This window comes from Asterias amurensis, chromosome 20 (genome assembly GCF_032118995.1).
Source record: "Asterias amurensis chromosome 20, ASM3211899v1".
Lineage (NCBI taxonomy): Eukaryota > Metazoa > Echinodermata > Asteroidea > Forcipulatida > Asteriidae > Asterias > Asterias amurensis.
This window is the reverse complement of record NC_092667.1, coordinates 1,164,229-1,177,696: the sequence shown is the minus strand read 5'-3', so window position 1 is coordinate 1,177,696 and position 13,468 is coordinate 1,164,229. Positions and strand designations below refer to the sequence as shown.

General features: G+C 39.1%; 1 protein-coding gene across 1 annotated transcript in view; it reads left to right on the top strand.

Annotated features, from left to right (window-relative positions):
• LOC139952080 (uncharacterized) overlaps positions 1-13,468 on the top strand; it is a 108,887-nt gene that overhangs the window by 76,303 nt on the left and 19,116 nt on the right. Inside the window, exons 44-50 of the mRNA XM_071951030.1 lie at positions 114-227; positions 917-1,045; positions 2,377-2,508; positions 7,826-7,951; positions 9,972-10,094; positions 11,557-11,679; positions 13,069-13,185. Coding sequence (XP_071807131.1) covers positions 114-227; positions 917-1,045; positions 2,377-2,508; positions 7,826-7,951; positions 9,972-10,094; positions 11,557-11,679; positions 13,069-13,185 — 864 coding nt within the window. The remainder of the gene's footprint in view (positions 1-113; positions 228-916; positions 1,046-2,376; positions 2,509-7,825; positions 7,952-9,971; positions 10,095-11,556; positions 11,680-13,068; positions 13,186-13,468) is intronic.

Sequence of the window (13,468 nt, the reverse complement as noted above, 5' to 3'; positions counted from 1 at the left end):
ATGTTGTAGGGCAGTTTTTTGAATGGTGACATCATATTTAATACAGTCTATAGTGACAACAACTGAAAACAGTTCGCCTGTATTGTATGTAACATGTGTATACTCTTTTACAGTGTATGACTTGTGTTCTAGTAACCCATGTCTTAACCAAGGAACGTGTATCAACCTGGGGAGCTCCTTTCAATGTGTATGCCAACAGGGGTTTTCTGGTGATAGCTGCCAATTCGGTAAGTTAGTAAACCCCCTTCCTCTCCCAATCCCAACATACAATGTGGCATCATTTGCATGGATTGAATTTACTGGGCAAAATGACAGACATCGGGTATCATCAGCATTCTGGGCCCAATTTCATGGCTCTGCTTACCTCCGAATTCTGCGCTTACGATCACCCATTCCCCGCTTACTTACAAGCGCCAAATTTCTGCGCTAGCCTTGTAAGCATAGAATGCGTAGTAATGTTGAGTACGCACGCGCAGAAGCCAAAATTTGCCGCTAACCTGTGAAATACACTTGACGTAAGCAAAGAATTCCCTGCTTCCGTAAGTGCCGATTCTGTGCTTACGGTAAGCAGAGCCATGAAATTGGGCCCTGATGGTTTTCTGGAGGGCAACAGGAAGAAGAATCAAGTGAAGGGGCGGTTGAACCAAAAATAGAAACACAGCTTACAACTTTTGGTAAATTGTACTTAATATGCAATTTTTAATTTTTAATTGTTCAACGCCCAGGAGCATGTTTACATGGATAGGCGCTATATAAATGTCCACTATTATTATTATTAATGTTATTAGTGACGTAAATTTTATGCACTGGACTACATGTATATCACCCCACGTGATTGTGTTTTAGACAACCAGAATACAGAACAAGCAAGAATGGGGGTTATAACGGTATTTATTTCCTTCTGTCTCTTCCACAGTTGACCTACCGTCCGACCCTTGTCTAAGTCAGCCATGTCAGAATGACGGCTTCTGCTTCACATTGGATCTCAACCAGGCTTTTCAATGCTTCTGTAGACTAGACTACACTGGTATACTCTGTCAAATACGTAAGTCTCTTTACAATAACTAGCACTGTATTTCTATGACAGCGTCTGCAAAACAAGGCTGCTCGGCTAGTATTTGCGTGTGGCCGTGACCAGCCTTCTGCCGGCCTGCTTGCATCGCTGCATTGGCTTCCAGTTAAAGAACGAATAACCTTCAAAATTGTCACTCATGTCTACAAAATCCTTCACACCTAATTTCCTTCGTATCTGGTTGAACTTGTACATTCCCACAACTCTAATACTACTGATGCATACAGGCAACGACTCCGCTCATCAGCTGATCAGACCCGGCTTTCGGTTCTTAGAACTAGACGGAAAACTGGGGATAGCTCATTCGCCATGGCTGCCCCACGTCTATGGGATGAGCTTCCCGCGGGTCTGCGAGAGGCGATCTCGTTGCCTGTTTTCAAAAGCCTCCTGAAGTCTCATGTAAAACACTCTGTTCTCAGTAGAGCGCTTTACAAATGCTTCGTATTATTATTATTTATTATGAGAAACATGGTTTTACTTGCTGAAAGACACACAGTTCTCCGATGAACTAAAGACATGCCCTGTGCCAGCCAATGTACCTCGCATTAGTGAAGTTAATAATGATCCACTGAAAAGCTAAAGTACTAGTCCCGGCCGATTTTATTTCTTCTCGCCCAGGTAGTAGTTAGAAGCAGGCGGTTCTTTTCAAAACAGAGAAGTCTCCTGAATTCCGAAAATGTACTCAGCGGTAGTAAAATATAAAACAAGACAGCTCTCTAAAGAACAGAAGCCACCTGGCAAATAACAAATGGTATTACTGCAAACCCAAAAAACAACTAGCACCTCGACGCAATGCTCTGATTTGTCAGAGTTTTTCCCACAAATTGATACTTGTTTCTTAATCATCCCAATCATCAAAATTTGTTGTCTCGGATGTCTAGCAGTGCAGTGCGACCCAAGTGCAAGAATTGGCGTGCTGCGGAAGAGTGGATAAGAACAACGGACCCAAGCTCTGGTGTTTCTGATCAGTGTGGGTTCAAGTCCTGGTCATGACACTTGTGTCCTTGATCAAGATATTTTATTATAATTGCCTTTTCGTGGAAGTGTCGTGGTCGAGCGGTTAAGAGCACCGAATTCAAACTCCTGTGTTTCTGATCAGCAGAGTGTGGGTTCGAATCCCCAGCCGTGACACTTGTGTCCCTAAGCAAGCCACTTAACCATTGCTTCGTCCTTTGGATGGGACGTAAAGCTGTTGGTCCCATGTGTTGTGTAAACGCATGAAAGAACCCAGTGCAGAAGGGGTTTGCCTCGGTGTTCATGTTACTTTATTATAATTGCCTTTTCTCATTTTGTTTTCCCCTTAGCTCCTGCTCCCCCTGTGAATCCGTGCGATAGTTCCCCATGCCAGAATGGAGGAATCTGTTTCCGTAGCGGCAGTAGAGAGGTTTATGTTTGTTCCTGTTCTGATGGCTTCAGTGGAATACACTGTGAAAATGGTAAAATATATTTAAATTCTCTTTCAATAAACAGAGACCGCATTTCTTTCCCTTTTACCTTATAAAATTTAATTATGAATTAGACAGAGAGGACTCAGATTCACCATCGCACAGTGCATAAGTTTATCACAAAGTAGAGGTTTATAGTTTATTCAATTCAAAAAACTATTTGTAGCTTGGTATTATCCTCTTGTCAATCTTCTTGTCTCTTATTCTTTTTTTTCTTTTTTTTTGAGAGTACATAATTTATTGTATGAGATTTTTTGTCAAGTACTTGAATTTAAAGGCAGTGGACACTATTGGTTTTTACTCAAAATAATTATTAGCATAAAACCTTACTTGGTAACGAGTAATGGGGAGAGGTTGGTAAATATAAAACATTGTGAGAAACGGCTCCCTCTGAAGTCAAGTACTTTTCAAGAAAGAAGTAGTTTTCCACAAATTTGATTTTCGAGACCTCAGATTTAGAATCTGAGGTCTCAAAATCGAGCATCTGAAAGCACACAATTTTGTGTGGCAAGGGTGTTTTTTCTTTCATTATTATCTCGCAACTTTGATGACCGATTGAGCTCAAATTTTCACAGGTTTGTTATTTTATGCATACGTTTAAGATACACAAACTGTGAAGACTAGTCTTTGACAATTACCAATAGTGTTCACTGTCAATGAAAAAAAACAACAACACCCAAATATATATTGTTGTTTCTGGACCTTTTGCAAGTGGTGATATAAACTATAGCTGTGCAACTGGGAGATATTGGGGGTGGGGGGGGGGGAGACACATTAATGTATCAATACATCTGATACAATGCCATTTGCGCTTCCCTGTGCATTTTATATAATTTGGCAATTGCACTAGTAACGTAACACACATACAAGTAAATAGTTTAATAAATGCATATAACATATGTATGTTAAGCTTTTTAAGTTTCAAATCCTACTAATACATGTACTTACCGTAACACCCTTTTTTGGGGCGAACTACAGCAAGTAAATGTTATTCATGCATTTATATACAAACAATAATATCACTTTTTGCTGATAAGTGCATGACTTCACTCTTCAAACGGAAAACAAACTCTTCAAACGGAAAAATCCCATCTGGTTCCAAATTCGATGGCAACCAAGATGAACAACTTAATTGTCACTTTGTAGATGATAATATTAGAGATTCAGATAATTTTTATATTTTGTGTGTGCAATCTTCACAGTACCTAACTCTGTGAATCCGTGCGATAGTTCCCCATGCCAGAATGGAGGAGCCTGTTTCCGTAGCGGCACTAGAGAGGTTTATCTTTGTTCTTGTGCTGACGGATTCAGTGGAACGCACTGTGAAAACGGTAAAATACAACACTACAAAGTTGTTTTCTTTTATTGAAAAAAAACCCCAAACCCACACTCGCTTTTATCTAGGGGTTCTGCTATAAAAAGTACAGGGGTCGATTTCACAATAAGGTTAGGACTAGTCCTAACTTAGGACTCAATAGTCCTAGGAGATATTAAAAACGTATGGCTAGTACTAAGAAGGGATGAGTAACTCGTCCTAACTCGAGATAAGACTTGTCTTAACTCTTTGTGAAATCCACCCAAGAAGTTCTAAATCTCATCGCTGCTTTCTGTTTCTTTGTTTTGCTGTCCTCTTATAGCAACATTTCTGTTGTAAAGAAGCAATTCGGCCAGTCCCCGCGATCTTGTTAGTAAGAGTCGACTGTGCATGTTATTCATGCATTTAAGGAACATTACAGAATTGGTTTTGCTAGCCAAAAAGTTGCTGGCATAAGCACTTTACGTAATCCACCATATTCATGAACTGACAAACCTGTTTGTAGAAGTTTGAGATTTATCGGCCATCTGGGTCACGAGAGAATAGTGAAAAACCGATTACAAATTTTGCATTGCATCGATGCCAAACCAAAAATGAATAAAACGCTCACTGAGTGATAAACTCCAAATGCGAAATTAGATTACATGTATTTATTTCTCATCAAATATGAAATTTCAGACAGAAATATTTCTACTATCATCATTAGATTGTGTAAGTTTTATGTAAACCTGTGATCTTCATGATTTTTGTTTCTTACTAATTCTGTAACGTTCCTTTAAATACAAACATCATGATCACTATTCATTGATAAGTACAGTACATGTATGTCAACCCTTCAAAGGGAAAAGACACAGGAAAATGTTTGTCCAGTTCCAACTATGATGGCAACCAAATTGGTTTACGTCAAAAAGGAAATAGACTTCCACAAAGATGGATGTCCCACCATAATGTTTCTAAGGATTATTGTAAAGTTAATTCAAATTCCATTGTGTCACTATGTAAATGATAATATAGGATTCGAACTGCCTCTAGCTGCCGGGCAACCTCGGTAGTCTAGTTGGTAAGACACTGCTCTAGAATTGCAAGGGTTGTGGGTTCGAATCCCACCTGAGTAACATGCCTGTGATATTTTTTCACAGTATTCAGTGCTAACACACATCGGTGTATGGGTAAAAACCAAAATTAATATTCTTTATCCCCGATGCAAATTTAACATCTATCAAATATAGACCTGATGCACATGACGTCATTTCAGTAGGGCGCCCTCACCTAGAGGTCAAAAGGAGGTTGTTCATTGGCCAATGCGCCACGCGTACAAGTCTGTGAGTTTCGATTGTTTCGTCACCGTTTTACCTCTAAGATAGCGGCTGGATGACGTCAATGCATACGGTCATCGAGAGATTCAGATAATTCTTATATTAATTGTGTACAATCTTCTTATTAGCTGACTTTGTGAATCCATGCGATAGTTCTCCATGCCAGAATGGAGGAGTCTGTTTCCGTAGCAGCAGCAGAGACAATTATCTCTGTAGTTGTATCAACGGTTACACTGGGACTCATTGTCAAACGGGTAGGAAGTTATCCTTGCCTCGCAGCTGTTCCTTTCTAAACCCAATCCCTTGGTCTGCTTTTTTATGAACATATTAAATGTAGTCCTGGTGGTAGGTAGATTCTTATGTGGACTCGATAGTCCTAGGAGATATTAAAAACGTAAGACTAGTCCTAAGTTTGGATGAGTAAATCGTCCTAACTCGAGATAAGACTTGTCTTAACTCTTTGTGAAATCCACCCAAGAAGTCCTAAATCTCATTGCTGCTTTCTGTTTCTTTGTTTTGCTGTTCTCTTATAGCAACATTTCTGTTGTAAAGAAGCAATTCGGCCAGTCCCCGCGATCTTGTTAGTAAGAGTCGGCTGTACAAGTTATTCATGCATTAAGGAACATTACAGAATTGGTTTTGCTAGCCAAAAAGTTGCTGGCATAAGCACTTTATGTAATCCACCATATACATGAACTGACACATCTGTATGTAGAAGTTCGAGATCGATCGGCCATCTGATGCCAACACAAAAATTAATAAAACGCTCACTGAGCGATAAACTCTAAACGCGAAATTAGATTATTTATTTCTCATCAAATATGACATTTCAGACAGAAATATTTCAAGGGATGTTTTCTACTATCATCATTAGATCGTGTAAGTTTTATGTAAACCTGTGATCTTCACGATTTTTGTTTCTTACTAATTCTGTATTTTCCTTTAAATACAAACATCATAATCACTATTCATTGATAAGTACAGTACATGTATGTCAACCCTTCAAAGGGAAAAGACACAGGAAAATGTTTGTCCAGTTCCAATTGTGATGGCAACCAAATTGGTTTACGTCGTAAACGAAATAGACTTCCACAAAGATAGATGTCCCACCATAATGTTTCTAAGGACTATTGTAAAGTTAATTCAAATTCCATTGTGTCACTTTGTAGATGATAATATAGACCTTATGCACATGACGTCATTTCAGTAGGGCGCCCTCATTCAGGGGTCAAAAGGCGGTTGTTCATCGGCCAATCCTGTGTGTCGCGCGTACAAATCTGTGAGTTTCGGTTGTTTCGTCACCGTATCACCTCTAAGATGGTGACTGGATTACGTCAATGCATAAGGTCTTCGAGAGATTCAGATAATTCTTATATTAATTGTGTACAATCTTCTTATTAGCTGACTTTGTGAATCCATGCGATAGTTCTCCATGCCAGAATGGAGGAGTCTGTTTCCGTAGCAGCAGCAGAGACAATTATCTCTGTAGTTGTATCAACGGTTACACTGGGACTCATTGTCAAACGGGTAGGAAGTTATCCTTGCCTCGCAGCTGTTCCTTTCTAAACCCAATCCCTTGGTCTGCTTTTTTATGAACATATTAAATGTAGTCCTGGTGGTAGGTAGATTCTTATGTGGACTCGATAGTCCTAGGAGATATTAAAAACGTATGGCTAGTCCTAAGTTAGGATGAGTAACTCTCCCTAACTCAAGATAAGACTTGTCTTAACTCTTTCTGAAATCCTCCCAAGAAGTCCCAAATCTCATTGCTGCTTTCTGTTTCTTTGTTTTGCTGTTCTCTTATAGCAACATTTCTGTTGTAAAGAAGCAATTCGGCCAGTCCGCGCGATCTTGTTAGTAAGAGTCGACTGTGCAATGTTATTCATGCATTTAAGGAACATTACAGAATTGGTTTTGGTAGCCAAAAAGTTGCTGGCATAAGCACTTTACGTAATCCACCATATACATGAACTGACAAACCTGTTTGTAGAAGTTCGAGATCGATCGGCCATCTGATGCCAACACAAAAATTAATAAAACGCTCACTGAGCGATAAACTCTAAACGCGAAATTAGATTATTTATTTCTCATCAAATATGACATTTCAGACAAATATTTCAAGGGATGTTTTCTACTATCATCATTAGATCGTGTAAGTTTTATGTAAACCTGTGATCTTCACGATTTTTGTTTCTTACTAATTCTGTAACGTTCCTTTAAATACAAACACCATGATCACTATTCATTGATAAGTACAATGTGTCAACCCTTCAAAGGGAAAAGACACAGGAAAATGTTTGTCCAGTTCCAATTGCGAGGGCAACCAAATTGGTTTACGTCTTAAACGAAATAGACTTCCACAAACTGACAAAGATGGATGTCTCACCATAATGTTTTTAAGGATTATTGTAAAGTTAATTCAAATTCCATTGTGTCACTTTGTAAATGATAATATAGACCTTATGCACATGACGTCATTTCAGTAGGGCGCCCTCACCTAGAGGTCAAAAGGAGGTTGTTCATTGGCCAATCCTGTGCGCCGCGCAAACAAGTCTGTGAGTTTCGGTTGTTTCGTCACCGTATCACCTCTAAGATGGCGACTGGATTACGTCAATGCATAAGGTCTTTGAGAGATTCAGATAATTCTTATATTAATTGTGTACAATCTTCTTATTAGCTGACTTTGTGAATCCGTGCGATAGTTCCCCATGCCAGAATGGAGGAGTCTGTTTCCGTAGCAGCAGCAGAGAGAATTATCTCTGTAGTTGTATCAACAGTTACACTGGTTCTCATTGTCAAACGGGTAGGAAGTTATCCTTGCCTCGCAGCTGTTCCTTTCTAAACCCAATCCCTTGGTCGGCTTTTTTATGAATATCTTAAATGTAGTCCTGGTGGTAGGTAGATTCTTATGTGTGCACATTGCTTGAAGGTTCAGGATTGCTCATATTTCTGGCTCCAAAGCTGGCGAATGCATGTGTAATTTAACATTGATTCTCTTGTTTCGTCAAAGGCAAATTTTTCTACAAAATGTTCAGTCTTTGCAAAAGACGTGAGGCCCAGGGCCCAATTTCATAGAGCTGCTAAGCACAAAGATTTGCTTAGCATGAAATTTCTTCCTTGATAAAAAAACATGATTACCAACAAAATTTCCATTTGATGCATATTGCCCGTTTTGGTATTCAGCTGTTTGCTTATCCTGAAAATCATGTGGAAATTTGGTTGGAAATCCTGTTTTTATGAAGGCAAAAATTTCATGCTAAGCAAATTTTTGTGCTTAGCAGCTCTATGAAATTGGGCCCAGATCTTCCCAGTGTCTTTTCTTAATCCTAACAAGAAAACTAGTGATAGCACCCCCTATGAGATTCCACTATTGTTGCAGTCAAACTGTTAGAGACTGCTTGTTCAAACTCACTGCCTCCCGATGTTCACTTCTTACTTGTTTCCATTTTCCTATTGAAAATGAAACCGGCTTACCTTGCTTAACCATACACCCTGGGTTACAATTTCCAGCAATTTTCAGCGTCAATAATGTCAACCAAGTTTGCCAGGAAATGTGTGTAGTCTGGAAAGAGGAAATGTTTTTTTTTTATTCTGGCTTTTATACTATTGGTGTGCACAATTTCACCAAGCTGCTTAAAGCACTGATAAAATGCTGAGTGTAAGAGGTTTTGGTGGGAAAGCAATTGTTGTCGGCTATAAATGCATGTGTTTATGTTTGGTGTCTTGCTAGTCTGTGCTTAGCTCATGAAGCTGTTTGCCAATATAACCTGCTAAACATCTATATTTTTATTTTATTATTTTATTACCTTCATTGCACAAATACATTGAAAAAAGTGACATTGGTTCAAAAGGGAAACCCCGAACAGGCACACAGGCCCAGTAAAATACGCCTCTCTTAATACTTATGCATGCAGTCATAATTCTTACCCAAACTGAGGCTATGGGCGCACGTTCCCCACCACTTGCAGTGGCTGCGCCCATCGTCTGGTTTTGGATTAGCATTGTGACGTACCTCGTGCATAGATATTAAGAAAGGCGTATTGGGGACCCTTGTTTACACATCAAAAACCAAAAGACAAGGAATAAGCACAACAACAGGCAAACAACCGAAGAAAACAAAGAATTACTATAAAAAGTGAAAAAAAATCACAAAGATGATGGAAAAACTACAATTTCAAAATGGCCAAAAAATTATTGCACAAGCATGATAAAAGTATACAGGAGAACCGAACTATCCAAATTAATCATCACTGGCTGGTGAGTAGTGGCTAAGGAGGCCAGATTTAAAAAGAGAAAGAATACATGGTATTCAATCCTAGGAATTCTATCCAGCTGGCATGTATCACTAATAATCCATTAGTCAAGGCAAAGTCTATACACTCAGTGTAACCCTTTTGTAAAGTTCTGAAATTATTTAGTAGCCCCCTTAATTCTTTACTAGTTTCGCCATTGCTGTATACTATTACTATTGAATCAAGTTTAAAATTTGAATATAAATTTGACTGTTATTTTGTTTCCTCAAAGTATTATTTAATTCCCTCGAAATACTACTTTGTTTCCTCAAAATACTATTTCGTTCCCTATTTCATACCCCCGGGCAAAACCTTTGTGTTTTGGCAGCCAGCTAGAAAGTGTATGCAATCTTACCATGACTACGCATCTGTTTGTCCGGCGAAACATGTCGTGTACAGTGTTTTGTCAACAGAGGGCGGTTTGAATGTAAACATAGGTCACATCGTCTATAAGATGATGTGTTTAAGAATGTTCTATTAAAGTCTTTAGATCCTTATTCATTAATTCCAACCATTTGATTTATTTAATAGCTCCAGTACCCGAGAATGCTTGTGATTCCACCCCTTGTTTAAATGGAGGAGTCTGTATCCAGCAAGGTTCTGGCTATATTTGTGACTGTGCAGAGAATTTTGACGGAAACAACTGTCAAACTTGTAAGTATTTTGGAAACTTTCAGACACTCTTCGAGCTGAGTTGGCAGATGTTTTGTAAATACTTTTGAATTAAAATTGTTATAAATAATCAAAACAGCGATGACAATTGTGAAGTTCTGAAGTACTTAATTTGAAAATTTACGTTTGTGGTTTGTAAACTTGTAATAGTGCTTATAAAATCCATCAGCCTTTGAAACTTTTAACGAATTTGATTAAAGTGTCGTAGATACATCTGATAGAGTAGGTATGTTTGTAACAGTTTTATAAAGATATATTTGGTTTGCGGTAACAGCATGTGTGTATCTACTTGCCAGGTAGAGTTTGTTCTTAGAGAACTATCTTGCTTAGTTCTACTACTGCGGAATAGATTATTCTAGTGTTCGGGAGACTTCTCAGTTCTTAAATAAACTTTCCTGCTTATTAACTATTACCTGGACGGATGGTAAAGAATTAGGCTGGCACTACTACTTTAGGAGACTCCTGACGATGACTAGAGCAAGCTAGTGGAAACGTTGAGACCAACCCAAGAACTGACTCCGCGGTAGTACCATCCGCGCAGGTAATAGTTAACAAGCAGGACAGTTCTTTCAGAACTGAGTAAAGTCTCCTGAACACCCGAACAATCTACTCTGCGGTAGTAGAATAAAGAAAGACAGTTCTCTAAGAACAAACTCTACCTGGCAAGTAGATACACACATGGTGTTACCGCAAACCAAATATATATTGATACCTCACCATGAAATGCCTCAAATCCTATATAGGTTTATAAAGAAAACATATTAGTGCACAACCACAACCATGGGCACACACTTTTTATCACGTCAATTTTTAGAGAACAACAGTTAAAAAACCTCCAATGTAGCTGTTATCTCATTGTTATTTATACATGTATATCAATCAATAATCGCTGTGTCATTGGTGAAGAAAAAGTGCTTGAGTGTGTCAAACACAAGATTTGATCTGTTGTTCATTTGGTGTCTTTGTAACAAAAAGTGTACTCGGGTGACGTGGCCGAGTGGATAAGAGCACCGAACTCAAGCTCTGATGCTTCTGTTCAACAAAGTGTGGGTTTGAATCCTGGTCCTGACACTTGTGTCCCTGAGCAAGACACTTACATGTAACTATAATGCTTCTCTCCACCCAGGGGTAAATGGGTACCTGTGAGGGCAGAGATGGTTCTTGTGATTGGTTTAGCCGGGTAGCACAGCCTGTATACTCCCCAGGAAGCTGAGATGGTTTAAGGAATGATTTAAGGCACAGTGACCAGGGGTAATAATGTCGGAAGCGCTTTGAGACACCCCTCGGGCGTGAAAAGCGCTATATAAAAATGGTCTATTATTATTATTATTATAATTATGATTATGGTATACATGTATGTGTACATTAGTATTCAACAGCAACTAATGTAAATCAAACTGAATTATAGACTTGTTGAGCTGTACAATTGTCCTCTTCTCTTAAGATGTAATCCCTGTGGATGTATGCCTAAGTGGACCATGTCAATATGGAGGAGTATGCTACAAACAAGGCACAGGGTATGTTTGTGCATGTGCTGGTGGCTACACAGGTGTCAACTGTGAAATAGGTACGTGCTTCCATTATTCTTCTTACCTTGGCTTTAGGCCTTCATCAAGTCGAGCGCCATGTGGAAGCTCGAGGTTGCCCAGTGATTTTTTCCCAGATGTTCAGATCCATCATGCAGGAGCGTAGCTGGCCAAGCCAGTGTCTCGTTTCAGGGGGTCTACGAAGGAAAGACATCTCCCATGAGAGGCCTTGCCTTGTGTGGGCTCCTAGAGGATGGTCGGGCAAGCAGCAAGCTTCGAGTGGCGGATATAGTGCCCAGCGAGCTTGAGGCGGCGTTCACGGATCTTCTCTGTGGCCTTTGGCCAGCCGGCATACAGGTTTTATACTGGTCCTGCCAGGGGATGGTTAGGGCCATACGCAGCATCCTGGTGTAACAGCCATCCATCTTTAGGCCTTAGTTATCAGTGATACTGAGCACCAAACTTTGTGTTCAGACTAGCATAAGAAGCCTGAGTTGGATTAAAGGGTTTGGGTACTTATGTCTGAAACAAAACACAAACGTCCACAGATTTACATTAAACGTACGGTTTGAAGATAAAGATAGCTTCGCTTCAAATATTACTTGCTGAGGTGCTGTAGTTTGTGAGAAATGAGTAAAACAATTTTACAGAAACATTTTTTGTCTCAGTGAGACGAAAATTATTTTAGCATGTACAATATATTTATGCGACGCTCCTGGAAACATTGCTCTGTGATTTTCACTTTTTTTCTTCTCAAAAACTTGATGACAAATGAAGCTGAAACCTCTACAGGTAAACTTTATTACATCTTCATTCACAGTGAGTAGGAACTTGTGTCATGGCAAAAACCTTGATCTACAAAAGGACTCTATCAAACCCTTTAAAACCATAATTTTTGAAAAGACTAATATTGCTCAATAAAACACTACCCATTTTATGTTTTGAAATGACATTATTTGTATATCAATGAATAGGTAGGATTTGAAACTTTGCATGGTGGAAATCTGATATAGAAAGGTTTGCGGTAACACCATATAATTACTATCTCTAATGAGTTGGGGTGGTTCTGAAAAGAACCGTTGGTTTCAACTCGACGTTTCAATCAGTATGCTCTGATCGTCTTCTGGAGAAAAGTTTCCCTTCAAATATTACTTGCTGAAGTGCTGTAGTGTGTGAGACATGAGTAAAATAATTTCATAAAAACATTTTTTGTCGCAGTGAGACAAAAATCATTTCAGCATGTACAATGGATTAATTCTTTTCTCTCCAGAAGACGATCAGAGCATACTGATCAAAACGTCGAGTTGAAACCAACGGTTCTTTTCAGAACCACCCCAACTCATTAGAGATAGTCATTACATGGTGTTACCGCAAACCTTTCTATATTATATAAATGAAGATGCTGATTTTTATTTTATTTCTTTTGACAGTGACGGATCCCTGTGGTAGTAATCCATGTTTAAATGGAGGTATTTGCCAGTCCAGTTCCTCTACTCAACTCACCTGTTCTTGCCAAGGGGGCTACACTGGCATCTTCTGTGAAACAGGTAACACTTCGTTATTTTGTTTAGAGGGAAGGTACACGTTTGGTAATTGTCAAAGACCAGTGTCCTCACTTAATGTATCCCATCATAAGCATAAAATAACAAGCCTGTGAAACTTTGAGCTCAATTGGTCGCCGGAGTTGCGAGAAAATGATGAAAGTAAAAACACCCTTGTTGGACGAATTTGTGTGCTTTCAGATTGGAATAAAAGACTTCTAGCTAGAAGTCTTTTATTATTTTAGTGAGGAATTACCTCTTTCTCAAAATCTATGCTACTTCAGAGGGA